The sequence below is a fragment of the Equus quagga genome, unplaced genomic scaffold, assembly GCF_021613505.1.
Source record: "Equus quagga isolate Etosha38 unplaced genomic scaffold, UCLA_HA_Equagga_1.0 268.1_RagTag, whole genome shotgun sequence".
NCBI classification, from domain to species: Eukaryota; Metazoa; Chordata; class Mammalia; order Perissodactyla; family Equidae; genus Equus; species Equus quagga.
Window position 1 is genome coordinate 1,076,031 of NW_025799869.1, and position 16,593 is coordinate 1,092,623.

A 16,593-nucleotide genomic window follows, 5' to 3' on the forward strand; every position below is an offset into this window, starting at 1 on the left:
AAAATTAGCAAGCAAGAAGGCACTCTCAAAAATGCTCAGGAATATTTGAAAAATAATAACAAATAGAACTGCTAGAAATAATGAAAAATGCAGTTGGTGAGGAAAAAAATCAGTGAATGAGTTTAACAGCAGATTAGACACAGATGAAGTGAAAATTAGTGAACTGAAAGACAAATATAAAGATATTCCCACAATGCAACACACAGAGAAAGGTAATAGAAAATAAGAAAGAATATAGAGGATGAGTTGAGAAGGTCTAACATATGTTTAACAGGAGCCTCCAAAGGAAGAAATAGTAAGAAAGAAGGAGAGTGATATACGAAGAAAAATAGCTGAGTATCTTCCAGAACTGAAGAAAAAAAAGAACCCATGGTTGTATGAAGAACAGATACAGGATAACTACTCTTAGCTTTATACACATTACCTTGTTCATCTCCACAGCAACTCAGGTAAAACGTTAGTTTCCCCATTTTATCATTGAGTAAACTGAGGCTCAGAGAGATGATGAATTATGTTGTCTGATAACAGAGCTATTAAATAGCTGGGTGTGTCTGACTTGCTGGCCTGAGTTTCTGTACTATCTCACTTAAGTTCCTATACATAGAAGCCGTTTTAAGGTTAACTCTATCTCAACCAGTCAAATTACACACTACTTGAGATGTACTTCACAAACACTCCCTACTGTGTGGTTACAGACCCTCCAAAGAATTCAAGAGATCACTGTTCTTAATGCAGCCTAGGTGGGTATCTGGCATCTGGAACACGTTCAGATGTGGTCCCCAGACCAGCAGCCTCAGTATCACTTGGGAACTTCTTAGAAATGCAAATTCTTGAGCCATAACCCAGACCTAGTGAGTTTAAAAACTCAAAGGAGGGTACCCAGCAATCTGTGCCTTAACCAGCGTCCAGGTGGTGAGCACATGCCCAGAAGTTTGAGAACCACTGCTTACATCCTCTCCTCTGGACTTTGTATTGTCCTGTGGAACCCAACTGAAGGTACATTCATTCTTTATCCTTTCTCCTCATTTCATTCTTTATCCTTTCTCCTCATTTACATTTGTTCCTGGCTCATAGGGAATGCAAGTGTGTACTCTTACAAGCCGTTTCAAAGTCTCTGAGAAGTCTACCATATTGTGAACACTGTATTTTAAGCCACCTTACACTGAGTTGCATTTGCACTGAAAACCATTACTAATACCTATTTCCAAAGCAAGGCATCTGCCATCCAGTCCACCTGGAGAGGGAGAGTGTAGGGCGCTGGCAGAAGGTACTGTTATAATATTCAAGGGTGACAGGTATGCCATCTGGCGTCCCCAAACCAGGTCCACCTAGGCCTACTCCTGGACAGGGACCACACGGCTCCGATTTGCATACCCTGATTCTGAGCGGACACAACTCTTTTCCCTAGAGAGCCAGAGTCATTAACTCTTCCAGCCCCCAGTTGTGTACAGGATGGTGTGCACCCTCCAGGGACCACCTCTGCATGTTGCTCATTGCTTCACCTGCAATAAGAGGCATGAATGAGTGAGTGAAAGTCTGTGTGTGTGTGTGTGTGTGTGTGGGAGGAAAAGGGAGGGAGGGGTGTAGGGATATGATACGAAAGGATATAGTGTGAGAGAGGGGAAGGAGGAAATAATGAGAGCGTCATGCTCCACCTGGAAATGGCTAAGAAAGAAGGGTGACTCAAAGATTAAAGTGTTTGTTTCTCCTTGCAAGGGCCAGGGGAAGGAAGGGGTGGGGGGGACGACTTGAATTTCAGGTGTAGAGCTCGTACGAGCCTGCCACACAGGGAAATCGATGCTTCCACGGAGGCTGGGAAGGGGCTTGATTGCTGAGGGCCTGCCAGGCAAGCCACGCTCCTCCCTGGGACCTGCTCGGGGGCCTCTGCAGTCTTGTCTCTGCATGTGGGGAGCAGGGGGTCCCTGGGGATGACTTTAACCGACATATTAAAGAGTTGTCATGGGAAAGGAGTGTGTCGAGGGGTCCCAATCATCATGTGTGACAACCACAGGCCAGTGCAATGTGCTACAAGGGATAGAACGCTCTTGTGACCTCAGGACCAGCGAGGCCCACAGGCCACAACTCCCTCCCATCCTCCTCCCTCGCTCCCCAACACGTGTGCCTTTCAGATCATTGAACTTCAGACCTCCTGGGCTTCCCCTCTGCCTCGGTTTCTCACCTTCCCTGCCCTGCCCACATGACTCAGCTCTTGCATGGGCAACACTGTCTCTAGACTTCTGCAAACTGCTATGCCTGACCTAAGGCCTGCCCCAGCCGCCTCTCCCCCTGCAGAACCTTCAGCGTGGCCGCTCTTCCCCACATTCTCCACACTCTGGGGGGCCAGCCAAGAGGTCAGGGTCTTCCTCAGGACCTAACATATCTCACAGATGTGACTGCCCACTGGTTTGGCCCAAGATGCTGGGCGTGGAAGCACCTCCTCCCCATCCCGACAGTCTGCCACCACCCAGGAATCCCTGCTCTCCCGTGATCTCCTCCTTCAACTCCGTCACCTCCTATCCCTATGGCAACACTGGCCTGGCACTCACCAGGCATTCCCAAAATAATACATAACACCTGCTGTCAGCACCATGTGACCACCACCTCTTCCACCACTCTCACCTCAGGGCTCCAGCACACCTGCCCCCCGCATGCATCCCGCTCTGGCGTTCCCTCCCTCCTGAGGAGTCCAGGCCTGCCCTTCACCACCTCTTGCCACCTCCTCCATTCCCCTGCTCCACTCTTCTGTCCCAGCTGCCTGGAAAGACCTCAACTTCAGCTAAATCTAATTGGCCAGTTTACTCTAAGGAACCTTTGGCAAATCCTACAACGGGCGCATAAATAGGATGACCATCCGGCCTGAGACAGTCCTGTTGCCCCTTGCTGTTCCTCCTGCCATCCCACCAGCGGCCCCCTTTCACTCTCACAGTGTCCCTGCTGGACAATCCATGACATGGTCCACCGCTTAGGATTAGGAGGGACTTCCTGTCTGATCTGACTGCCTCCCCATCGAACAGCTTGTCACTCCAGCCCCCACTCCTGACCAGGCCATGCTCAGTTCATGGGGTTGGTCCCTAAGACTCTGCACCAACTTCCTGCTGCCCGGGAGACTTTCTGTCCCTTCTCTGCTCTCTTCCTCTCACTTCTCAGAGCACAGCTTAAATGTCCCTTTCCCAGAACGATCTCTCCCACTGAGACACTGTTCTGAGCACTGGGGTCCCACCAGTCAAGATGGCGGCTGATCCCTGCGCACACGGCACTCAGAACAAATGGGGACTGACGGATCATAAACAAAGGAACAGAAATAAAATAAAGATAACACTGGATAGTCAACAGGGTCATTAAGTTAGACGGCTGCCCATGATGGATGGAATGAGACCCATCATCGTATGGTACACACTGTGCAGTATGTCTTTCTGACCTGGACATCTTCCTCCCAGACTGTAACCACTGTGCGGGCAGGGACTAAGGCCTATGTGGTCACGGTCTCCATGGCTCCTCTCGCAATGCCCGGCATATATCTGGTGGAAGGCACTAATATTTTGTGGGATGAATGACTACTTTTGGAGCTTCTTTTTTTAAACAGCATACTTCTGAAGTCAGAAAGCAGAAACTGGGGTGAACACAGCATTGGTGACTTATTGGTTTGCTGACTCCGACAACTCTGAAATACCACCTTTTCTTTGCAACGTTAATTCAACTCTTTGGAGAGCCACCATCTGTGTATCTGAAAGGTCACCTTGAACTCGCTCTTGGCTCTGTAAGATTTGCAAGGACTTGTTAGCTAAAAACGATAAAATATTTACCTGGGTACTAACACAAAGCAAGCAACAATTCCACTTCCACTTCTTTTCTTTAACAGGACATACAACTCTTGGGCTATTTTCATTCTAAGATGCTTTATACGATGAAATGAAGGGCCCAGGCCCTTGCACCTCAGCCGACCTGACGTGCACTTGGGGAGGCATCGTGCACATGGCTTGAAGCCGCCCGCATGAACCACGGTGGGAGGTGTTCCAGCACGGGAGGCCTACAGCCTGTTGACCACAGCCTGTCCCCATGGCCTTGTCTGGCCCAAGCAGGGCCCAGCAACATGGCCACACGGGCTTAGAACGTTTTGTATGACTGGTAAGAGATATTTAATTACAATCAGAGAAGACTGCTCTTTCTTCCACTCTCACCCCCTTTCCCAAAGTTGACAATGCTCCTAAGACCGCAGGCATTACCAAGAACGAGTTGTGAACCTAGAGGAAGGACTGAGTTTTCATTTTTTTATATATAGAAAATAATATTACCAAATTACTGTCAAGTGAAGAGGTGATCAAACACCGTGCAGTCCAAAAATATAGCAAATAAGAGCTGCAATCGTCACGTGTCAGGCAGTTAAGTAAAAACTTATGTTATTCTAAAAAAATTGCCACATTTTTGGTATTTACCAGCTTTAAAAAATTGTAATTTATTGTGATTTTTCTTCTTATTCTAAAAAAAATATATTTTGTTCCTAATTTTGTATTTTTTTTAAAAGAGATTCTCCAAATTGTATCTGTCTTGGATCCCTCCAATCTTGGATCCTTCCTTTGGGGGAGGGGGTACATCATTTTTGGAAAATCAGCTTTGTTTCTCTTTTCTAACAGATTCATTTTCAGTCACACCTGAGCTATGACATTTCTCAGGATGGCAAATGGTGCTGTCACATGAGGCCTCAAATTGCTGATGGGATGTGCCCCCCGCCGAAGCCCATGCACTCTGCCTTGGTCCCTGGTGTTGCTCATGAGGCAGACCTCTGAGCCCTACTCCCAGGACCCGGGTGGGCGGCTCCCTGTCCACCCAGTGTTCCCATCTGGCTGGCCAGACCCCAGACACAGACAGGGGGGCCTCAACAACAGGCATTTCTTTCTGGCAGCCCTGGAGGCTGGGAGCCTGAGATCCAGATGCTGGCAGATTCAGTGTCTGGTGAGAGCCCGCTTCCATCTGGCTGTGTGCTCACACGCCTGGCCTCGGTCTGAGCACTCAGAGAGCTCTGGGCTCCTCCTCTTCTTATAAGGCCATAATCCCACCATGGGCCCCACCCTCATCAGCTCATCTAACCCTAGTCACCTACCAAAGACCCCACCTCCAAATACCGTTACACTGGGGGCTGGGGCTTCAACATATGAATCTGGTCGGCGGGGGGACGACACACAAACATCCAGCCAATAACACCAGGTGATGAACAGCCATCTCTAGAAACACCACAGATGACTGTGAGAGGGCAGACCCACACTGTCCGTGTCCTCCGTAAAGAGCCTTGGCGCCCACACGCTTTATTCTCCAAGCACAGTCCAGTCCCTGACGGCTGCCTCCACACAGCCACGCCCTGAACCGTCCTGGCTGAGCCATGCGGACCGGAGACAGGAGGGGGGAGCTGACGTCTCGCACGGAGGCACCTGGCATCACACTTTGCATGGGGAGTGCGGTGGGGCTGGTGGTGGTGGAGTCCCTGGGTCCCTGGATGTGGCCTAAGCCACCGCCTCCCCTCAGCCCAGACACGGCAGGGACCCTGGGCTGCATCCCTCATCTCCCACTTGCCTGACAGCCTTGGCCAAGCTCCCCTGTGGCTAAGTCCTTGTCTGAAAACAAAGGGATTTAGACCCACTAGCAGAAAGGCCCCTTCTGGTTCAGATGTTCTGGATTTCACACCATGCTTCATGAGGAGAGAAAACTGGAATCTGAGCTGGCCAGCGTCCCACAGACACAACCCGTCCTGGTGGCTAGGAGTCTCTGGGGTGTATCTTCTGCACTTTAAACTGCATTAGTAAGGATGCATCACCTCGTCTGGGTCTCAAACTTGTTGAAATACGCTGCCTTTTCATCAGTGTGTTCTGTGGGCAGCAAGAGAGTGTTTTCCCAAGACAGCGGCCTTCTACCCTGAACCAGAATGTAGACCAGACGTTCCAGAAGGAGCTCTGGTGTTTCCACACTTGACCTGCCCGCTGTTCCCTAGATGGGAGCCGCAGGCAGTCAACATCCCCTGTGGGCACCCTTGGCCTTCACTCCTGAGTTCGCTAACGACTCAAAATGCGCTTATATTTACTAAGCTTCTGCAAAGTGCTTGGCGTTGCGCACGGCAGGTGCACAGCCATTAACTGATTTTACATCAAGTTAATGAAGCCTGCTCGGCAGTGGGAATCACGGAGATTCCGTTCTGCTTCTGCCTCGGCCAGCATCTCAGCCTTTCCCGCCCCGGGGAGCTCCCGGCTCAGGCGGGAGACGCAGGCTCAGGGGAGCACCGGGCGCGGGGCATGCGGTGGGCGCCACACGCAGCCCAACCCCATCCAGGAAGGCTGAGAATGGCCTAGTCGGAAGCCGTGAGCAGCCAAGAGTGGGGCTGTCAGCACTGATGGGCGGAGTCAAGCAGTAAGATGAGGAATGGGAAACACAGGGACAAAAGGGGGTCAGGGAGGCTGTTCCCCGAGTACATGCCATGTGCCTGAATTCTGCTTTCCTCCTCGCTGCAGCGCGGGCTGGGGACAGCAAAGGACGCAGGTGGACCACCGCCACCAACGATAGGGGATGTCTGCGAAAGAGAGACACCGAGCCAGCCTCCAGGTCAGGGGCGGAGGCTGCAGGGAGCAGGGCCGCAAGCCAGCACCCCCACCCTCCCTCCAGCAAGCAGACCTGCAGTCCAGTGTCCGGCAGAGACAGGACCCCGAGGTCACCATAGCAGAATGGACACCACACGTCAGCTTACATACACGGAAGCGCACAGTGTGGCCTCCGCACTGGCGCACTGTTGAACCCCTGTCTCTTTCCTACACCCAGCCACCTGAACGTCACCCGACGGTGGATGGACCCACTCACCCAAAGCGAAGTGCCCCCAGTGCCAGACCCTCCGAGCACGGCACCCACACGTGCAGTTCCCTCGCCTGGATGGCTTCCTACTGCCTCGGGGCTCTGCTGCATCCATTCCTTCCTCATCCCCCCCACAAAACAGAAACCCGGCCCCAGCCACGCAGGCTTGTTCCTGCCTTACTTGCACCGACCTGCCGTGAGCTCTGCTCACTCGGGGGGTCTGCTGTCCACCCAGAGGTGGGCTTGGAGGGAGGTGCTGGGTGGCTCGGGCCTCCATCTCCAACGCCCAGAACGGTGTCAGCATTTGGTGCCTCACACAACCTTGGACATCAGGAAATGCTGGTCCGTGGATGGACAAGCCATTTCAATGACAGGGAAGCAGGCAGGGGACACACTCTTCGGGGAAACCTGCACGAAGCCTGAGAAGAGCAGTGGGGAAGGAACCCCAGCTCGCGGGCTCAGCTGCCCAGGCTGGGGTTCCCTGCCATAGCCCGGTCTGTCTCCACAGGGAGCGGGCGGCTGTGCTCGGAGCAGGAGGCCAAACCAGGGGACGGTGGGGCCTCGCTGCTGGGATCATCAATTTGGGGCTGACAACACAAGACGCCACATGCACCATCCCACAACCTCTGTGTTGGAAACTATTCCTAAGAAGATGGTAAAAGTCCAAACCTCAGGGGAAAATGAGCTGACAGGTGCCACACGGAGGAAAAAACGCACCCCCCTCCAACCCCCAAGGATTTCTATGGGCAGCTGCGACTGCCTGCTACACTGTTGCTCCAGTCACTGCTGTGCCAGCCCGGGCGGCTCTGTACTTGATTTCAGGACCACTTTTTAAAAAAGAGTATTGTGTTTAAGATTATTTCTTAAGTAACAAGTATTATGGTAAAGTCAGAGGAAAATTCTTTAAACACATGGATACTCAGAGAGCACTCTTCTATTTCCAGGAAGTTTGCAAAGTGAGCTGCATGTGACTCTGCATCCCTGAGGATGGGGCTGCATCGCTGTTCGTAGGCGTCCAAGGCAAGAATGGAGCGGTTGTCCTCTGAGGTACCCTGTCAGCATCTCTGGAGGGTCACTGAGCAGTGATGACAGGTGAGTGTGCCCCTCCTGAGCACCACTGCGGCCCCTTGGCCGCGGCACCTCAGGGGAGTAAGGTTGACACCTGCCCACAACGGTGCCCTACCTTCTCCTGACCGCTGACCCCGCCTGAGGTGGCCTGCATCTCTGGGACCTCTAGTCCTGGGGCCCAGTGACCACTAAGGATAACGATGAACAGTGCTCGGGACACAGACCTCATTTCTGAGACAGTGGGGCTGAAGTCTGCAAACCTGCTCATGCTCAAACGCCTGCCTGACCTTCCCGGTGAGCTCGCCTCAGCAAGTTTTCTCTAACATCCACTCCAATGGCACTTAGTTCCAAATGAAGACAGAAGTCAGGTCTGACACCTCAGGGCAACCGGGAGCGAGCATGCAGCGATGTCCTCAGTCCAGATGGATAGACACAGACACTGCCACACTTCCTGTATTTGCCATTAAAAGCAGAATATGTGGCTGAACAACATTTCCTTTAAATTACGTCCCTCAGTGCCCAAGAGGAGTGTTCACCTTGGGGTCAGACTGGGTAAAACAAATGCTGAATTACAGGTAACAGCTTCAATTAGAAATGTCTTTACGGCAGGCGAACACGCGCGTCAGATGACAGCGTGTGACCCCTTCCCGGGGTCTTGGGAGTCCAGTAATGGAAAGGCCCCATTACTCCAAATGGTCCAGCAGGAAGTAGGAGGTGAAGGGAAAGACACAATACTTACAGAAATTTCCCATTTATCTTGGATCCTATCAGGACGACTTGCTCAGATTCATCCCGAGAGATTTTTCCATGGAACCAGGGCATCTTTTCGTGGGCCGTGGTGGCGATCAGCTTCTCCAGCTGAGGTTTCTGGCTGATAATGGCCTGCTCCAGAGCTTCACCCTGCCAGCAGGAGAGCAGAGTGATACTCAGTAAAAATGAAAAAAAAGACACAGAAATCATTTCCAATCTGTGCTAAGTCCTGACATGGTAAAATACAATCTAATTTATTTGTTGGTTGGTTGGTTGGTTCATTCATTCATTCATCTTTCATTCAATAAATAAAGCCAATAAGATCTTATACATTATTTAAATACCTTCAAGTGTATAAATAACAAAATCTAATTTAGAATACAGAGAGTGGCCTTAAAGCCAGACAGGGCTTTAGAAACCATCTGGCATAATCCATGAGGTCTAGAGAGTCGGCCTCCTGCTCTTCAGATCAGCTGTCTGCTAGTACTGATTGGCCTGTATTTGAGCCCAATCATTTAACAACAATTAAGAAGCCTTAAGATGTGTGCAATCCAGGAGACACACATTTTCCGTCTGCCCCTACAAGGCTTCACACCAAGCGCTTGCACACGCTGCTGCCTGGAACTGCAGATGTGACCACAGAAGGTGGAGGAGGTGAACCCTGACAATGCAGAAATGACAATGCAGAAAACAAAATGGCGAGAGGGCTGGACAGCTGGGTGAATTCACACGCTCCTTGTTCTCAGTGGGAGAGAAATTGGTGTTTTCAACAGTAGTAAATGAAGACCCAGTGTCTGGTTATTTGAAGCTATAAAAAGAATCAGAAGAAGTAAAACTAAAGCTATAAGCAACCTAAAGCAGGCGGTGGGAGGGAGGGGGGCAGACGGCGGGGAAGGTGAGTATGGGAATGCTGTCATCTTCACAGATGGCGTGAAAACAAACGCAGACAGGCCACACACCAGAGAGGCATCCGAAATGAACTGAGCAGAGGTCAAAAGTGAACCAGTGTAGAATACTACTTGGTCATAACAAAGAATGGACCAGGGACAGTGCGGTGACACAGCTGAGTCAGAAACGCACAATGCCGAGTAAAGAAGCCAGTCCAGAAAGGCTACTGCTGTGTGAGTCTATTTGTCCACAACATTCTGGAAAATGCAAAGCTTCAGGGACAGCAGTCAGATGAGGGGCTGGCAGCGGCTGGGGGGTGGGTGTGCGGGTGCTTAAAGGGTGATGGGACACTGCATGTCTTGATTGGGGTGGGGGCCATATGATGCCACGTGCTCGTCAAAAATCACAGCACTGTACACCCAAGAAGGATGAATTTTATGGTGTGTAAATTCTGCCTCCATAAATCTGATTTATCTGACTTAGAGTAAAAGAATAGTCTAAGACATATCCAATAAAATGCTAATGAAAAACGCTCAACACCAAGTATTAATATCTGTCTGCAAGGTTGAATTTAGTGCAGAACGTGTTAAAGGAGTAAAAGAAGTCGCCGTATGCAATCCTCAGAAAGCCTGTACTGCCTTACACCTGTACGTGTCAGAGAAGGCAGAAAAACGCATGAAGCAAACATCCAGGAGACGCAGGAGAAATGGCTGAACACATAACTCCAAGCAGGAGACTGTCCACCAGCCTGTTGGCTCCTGACATCAAAAGCTGTTGAGAGTGTGGCAGGAATGTAAGTTGTCACAACCTCTGGGACCTTTCTGGATGACAACTTCTCGATGCATCCAAATTAAACACACACTTCCTTCACTGGGGCACACCCAACCTTTGAGGGTTATCCTACAGATATTGCATAAAAGCTTAGAAGGATCGGTAGAGAAGTATGTACTAGCAGCGTTATTTGTAAACAATGGAAGTGCCCCTCACTAGGTGCTTGTTGAATAAATTATGGTGCGTAGGAGGGAGTATCAGGTAACCAATAACAGGCTGGTGACGCTATGTGTGTGCTGACACGGAGAGTTCTGCAAGAGACGTTACGAAGCTATGAAACCCAGTGCCACTCAGTATACATTGCCTGACTCCCTAGGTAAATATAAAACAGGGGATGGCTGGATGCCTCTCTGAAAGGGCCCAGCAAGACTGGGGACAGTGGTTTCCTGGGGTGGAGAAACCCACATCACTGGCACAAAGCACCCCACCCTCTCAAGTGTGGCCACAGAGGAGGCAAGGCTGACTTCTTGGAGTGAGGCAGGTTTTAGGTAAGTTAGTGACTAGGGAGATGGCTGCTTATCCGAGGCACCACCTCGTGGCTGTGCATGGAACTGGGGTGCCTGTGGAATTCCAGGGCCCCAGAGCACACAAGACCGTGCATGGCAGTGGGACCAGCTGCAGCCCACCTGCAGGTTCCATGTCTGTTTCACGTATTCCCTAATGAGGTTCTCCTTCAGGTCCTCAAAGGGTCCCGTCTTGGGCTGCACCCCGGGCGGCCGGTTGAAGGGCTTCGTGAGGAGGCAGACGAGGCCATCCGACTCCTGGGAGTGGTAGTGGCAGAGCTCGGCGGGGCTGCTGTGCGTCCTGCCGCCCGCGATGGCGTACGTCCCATTCAGCTCCCGCTCGATGGTGTAGTGGTGCGCCTTCCTCCCGTGCGCCACCGACAGGGCGAAGCCGCCCAGGTAATTGCGGCTCTGGCGCAGCAGGTAGAGCCCATCGCTCATGCCCCCCTGGACCAGGTAGTCTTCTGCCTCCTCCCGGGTGATGTTGCCAAAGAAGAAGGGCAGGTTGTTGGCGCCGTCGGCCGTGCCTCCAGCCATGCCTGCGCCTTCCCCTCACGGGCGAGGGCACACGGTGTCCGCCTGGGCAAGACAAAGACGGGACATGGGTCAGGATCTGAGCAGCAAGAACAGGTGTCCAACCACCAACCCCCCAGAAGTGGAGACAAGTCCTCCCATCAGGGGGACGCTCTTCCCTCTTGGGACCTGGGTATAGATCCCTAACTTGCTGTCTTCCTTTCTAATCACACAATCATTAGATTTCCAAACACATCCTCTCAATATTGCACCCAAAAATGGAGTATTGGGTCAACATGACCAAATGAACCAATTTTTTTTTTGGTGGGGACAGAGAATTCCAAGAGACACACTAAAAAGAGAATCCCACTGCACACAGGGCTGAGGAGCCGGCCCCGATGGTCAGCAGGCACCCAGGGCGGGACCCAGACAAGCTGACGCGCAGCGTGCTCTTCCGGTGGAGACAGTTGTGAAGGATGCCTGCTGTAGTCAGAAGTACTTGCAGTGAAGACATTATTGAACGCTCTTCTGCCTGACGTTGGGGGTCTGCTGTGCCTAGTCCTACGCTGCAGTTAGAGCCAGAGAACCAATGGGGTAGCCACGCGTACACACCACGTAAAACCGTGATGATGGTCCCCATGGCCTCTCCACCCCTGGTTGGCAGACAGGACTGACAAGCCACTGCCCTGAGGCATGAAGAGTGACATCCTCCCAGAGCCCCTGGTCGGCCCACTGTCCCCTCCCTGCTTCCTCCAGACCACTTCCTGACACCCGCCAGGCACCATCCACGTGGCTGATGTTAAAGAAATACTGCAGGTTCCACATTTGGTGAGGATACTTCTAGCACTAAACACACACACACACTCAGAAGGGGAGAGTGAAGGCAGTGGACGCACTTTTAATAGGGAGAATGTTTTCCCTCTGTCGTGGCTGTAGATGAGAAGGATGTATACTACCAGTCCAAAAGTATCTAAAGAGGTGTGCATTTTGACCAAAAGGGGCTTGTCATCGATGGAAAATTATCTACATGACTCCATCAGTGCACCTCAGGAGAAAAGTGCATGTCCCGTTGTGTTACACACACACAGTCACACACGGAAACACACAGAGATACACACCACACACACAGAGACACAGATGTACATAGAAACACACAGAGACAGAGACAAAGACACACAGAGACACAGACACACAGAAACAAACACAGAGACACGGACACACACATAAACGCATAAACACAGACACACTTATAGTCACACGCAGACACACACACACAACCGTGTGAAACAGCCTCTTCTCAATATGAATTATCCTACAAGTGGCTGTAAAACATATGAATACATGTCTGACAGAGGCAACAGACTTTTCTCTCGGCAATACTGCCTAATAAGTTCTCCCAAGTGAGCCCCTAATAAGACGAGTTCTTTTATAATTTGATGGTACAAACAATTTTCTTGTTTACCCTACTTACCATCGACTACCAATGACTAATTTACCTTTGCTCAAATTTCTATAAATTCATATGTCAGCAAGGTGTTTTTTTCCTTTTTTAAGTGCAGTCTCCACATTTGCTCTTAAGTCTAAGAATGCTACTGACAAAAAGACACCTCTGGAAAGACAGTGGGCTGATGTGTCTTTGGGAAAGGATATTTCTCCTCTTTTTTCCTCTCGGGCTGACCCTTCCATGATGCTTGTGTTGCAGCTTCGGCCCCAGCCCAGCCCCCCACCCCCATACAGCCAGGGCGCTAACGCCCCTTCTCACACTCTGCTCTGTTCCTGCAACGGGCCTTCGAGGGCCTCAGTCATCAGCTGTGAGCCCCACCTGCGTCTCCAGCTTGTCTCCCCTGCAGCCTAGTGCTTGTCAAACCGCCCTGTGCATGCACATCACCCCGGGCGTGGTTAAAACGCAGGGACCTGCAGCCTGCAGAGCCGACAATCTCGGTGATGCTGATGGTACACCCCCGCATCGCACCAGAGGCGAAGATGTCCACGTGCTGCCTGATTGCCTTCCCCAGCCAGGAACCCGGGAGTCCTTCTGGGGCCCCTTCTCTCAGGCTTGTTTTCCTTTCTGTCCGTATCCATTACCAGTCTGCTGTAACGCATCGCCCCCAGCTGCAGGGCTGTAAGCACCGCTGGCCTGCTGCCTGCATCGCCTCCCTCCTAGTCATCCTCTGCCCACCCTGTCCTGTGGCCCCACAGTTCCCTGCAGCACGGCCCTGTCCCTCCCTGCCTGTCAGCCTCATTCATGGCAGGCCCGCTGGACCACACCCAGGGGTGCCCCAGCTCTCCCTCTCCAGTGTTCTTGCTCACACGCTCTCTGCTTTGGGGTGCACTGTCTTGCAGGCCTGCCTCAGACACACTTCACTGTCAGCTGTTCCTACACTCAGGACCCCTTACCTGGCTGCTGCCCACCTTTGGCCTCAATTAAAACCATAAGTCTTCAAGGACAATATTTTAAACGTTGAATATTTTTTAATATATAAATCTTAACAACACAACTATCATTTTTAAAAGTCATCAGTTTGCCACTAATATCTACATCGGTGCTGGCCCTCTGCTGTGAATCCCATATCGAAGGGGACGTGACACCAGACAGGGCGTGAGGAGGCAGCCTGTGAGGCCTGGTCCCCAGACACAGGCCAGGATGCTCCCGTACGGCTCTGACGGTCCATTCTGGCTCATCCACAAGCAGGTGGCACCTTTCGGCTTCCCCGGGAGGGCAAGGGCCTGGCTGTGCTCCATGTCAGCAGCGCCACGGCCATGGCCCTTTTCTGAGGGTGTGATTTCCTGCACTGAGGTGACACTGGGTGTGGGCCAGGGGAAGATGCTTTTGGCTGGTGGTGGCGGCGGTGATTCTAACAGTAGAAATGGTTTATTGCAAGGACAGCTTAGGGCACATTCTCAGGCTATTTAACTTGGGGATCAACTACGTCTGGGATGCCCTGTTGGTGCCTTCTCAGGACTGGCTCCCACTGGCACCCACCTAGGGCCTTCTCCAACTTACTAGACACAACACAGGCCATGGTGACAGACGGTCACCTCCGTTCCAGCTGCCGTCCACAGAGCCTTGTCACCACAGCGCTGCTCTCAGCCTTGTTTTTCAGATGCGAGCTGTCACTCACTAGGGCAAATCCTGAGTTCCGCCCTTGCACTCGGCCTTAGTCTGGGCCACAGCTGCCATCCCAAAACTCCTATCACCGTTGAGACAGGTGCAGACAGCGGCTCCCTGACTGTGCACTTTCCTCCACACCCATCAACTCGCCACCTACCCCCAGCCCCCGGCCCTCGCTTACAGGTGCTGCTTACATCTGCCTTTCCCTCGGAACCCAGGGGAAGTCTGCAGCTCAGACTCTTGTTTAACACCCACCGGGATAATTTTCTCCTCCACGGTGCCTAGAACTCGCTACCTTTTTTTTTCCATTTCAACATTCCCGGTTATTTTTCTCCATGTGTGAAACCTCCTTATTCAAAAGCTCAAAACTGAGAAACAAAAGAGGGCTTTGGTCACCAGAGACCAGGCCCCCCAGCTCCGCCCAAGCTCCACCAGCCCCTCAGCCTTGCACATCTGCACAGGTAGCTTTCCAGTAAGGTGAGGCCAGATGAGTTCCTCAAAACCCTGCACATCACTTGCTCTTGGGGGCCTTTGTACGACATAGATTAAATGTGCACCTCGTAATACGGGAGCGTTTTATGACATGAAGTAATGTCGTGTGATGCCGGGGGCAGGAGACCCCTGTTTCCGGTTAATTTTTCTGCACAGCTTATCTCCGTAGACAACGATCCCTTAACACACCGTAACTTACTGCTGAATTTGATTCTCATCCCGGTCCTCCTACCAGAGAGCCAGCTCTGGGAGGCGAGAATCGGTGCCTTTGTTCACTGCCCTATCTCGGCGCCCGGGACAGTTCCTGGCGCACGGCAGAAGGTCAAAAATATTTGTTGATTAATAGGTATTATTAAGTGAAAGCAGACTTCCAAATAATGCATACAGAGCAATCCAGTTTTGTTCACAAAGGTTATATGAATGTACATACGTAATAATATACACACGAGAGCGACAAAGAAGGAGGGAAAGTCTGAAGGAATGGCGGGTAGAACAGAAGGGCCTGGGGCGGTTTTACTGACTTCTTTTGTTTTTACTGTTGAAGCCTCTGCACTGCTCCTCTGCTCGTCCACCTACCGTCGTCCGCTCAGTCTTCACTCCTGCACTCCACATACCTGCTCTTGCCAATGTCACCAACCTCTGGCCCTCTTTTGCTTGACCTCCTGGCAGCCCCAGACGCAGCCCACGTCGGTTGGTCCATCTCCGCTCCTTGTTGTCCCCCTCTCCCCTCCCTGGCTCCTGCCTTCACTTAATCTCCAACCCAGCGCTGGGTCTTTCGCTGCATCTTCTCCCTCCACATGGACCCCCGCTACCAACGACCTGCCTGCCCACGGACCCCGGGTTCTCCTCTTTCCACTGAGCTCCTGATCCTATCGCTGCTTTCCTGACGTTTCCACCTGAGAGTCTAACAGGGAGCTCAACCTTCACATGCCCAAAACTGGGCTTCCGGAAGATTGTTCATGCTCACGCCTCCCGCAGCCCCTCCTAACCGAGCAAATGACATCGGCTCCAACCAGTGGCTCCAGACAAGACCTTAGAAACTTTCAGGATTCCTCCCTGTGACTCATCTGGCACATCTAATCCACTGGGTCAGAAAAGAAGGTGTTTCCTATCAGATGCGTCCATCCCACGATGGAACAAGTTCCCTTAGGAAGTGAGCTCCATGCAGGGACCGGCTCCACTGGGGGCTGCGGAATCTAGAAGGAGGTTGGGCCAGCTGGTCTCCAGGGATCTCGCATCAGTTTTCCTCTAAACATATGCCAAAGCCATGACTTCTCACAGTCTCCCCTGATGGTACCCTGGTGGAAGGCCCACCAACTCTCAGATGGGAGTCTTCTTCCTGTCCACCTGGCCCTACTTGTGGTCCACTGCCTACACAGCAGGCAGGCAGACATTGGTAAGCCATCTCCCCTTCCCTGTCACATCCCAAACTCTGTACCCCAGCCTCCGAGGTCTGCTTGGTTTGGCTGGAGCCCTCTGACCTCACCTTGCCCACTGACGCCAGCGCTCACCATCCCCAGCCACTCAGCCCTTCTTCCTGTCCTGATGTGTGAGGACTTTTCCTGTCCTGGCCATGGCACTTTCCCCTGGCTGGTTTCCTCCTTCTCA

The 16,593-nt window shown here is 51.9% G+C and overlaps 1 protein-coding gene across 2 annotated transcripts in view; it reads right to left on the reverse strand.

Moving 5' to 3' along the window:
* LOC124233864 (tyrosine-protein kinase SYK) overlaps window positions 1–16,593 on the reverse strand; it is a 92,469-nt gene that overhangs the window by 42,653 nt on the left and 33,223 nt on the right. For both annotated transcript variants that reach the window (XM_046651126.1, XM_046651125.1), the window contains exons 2-3: window positions 10,992–11,447; window positions 8,636–8,796 (exon numbers count right to left, since the gene is read on the reverse strand). In XM_046651126.1, coding sequence (XP_046507082.1) covers window positions 8,636–8,796; window positions 10,992–11,405 — 575 coding nt within the window. In that variant the 5' untranslated portion in view covers window positions 11,406–11,447. The remainder of the gene's footprint in view (window positions 1–8,635; window positions 8,797–10,991; window positions 11,448–16,593) is intronic.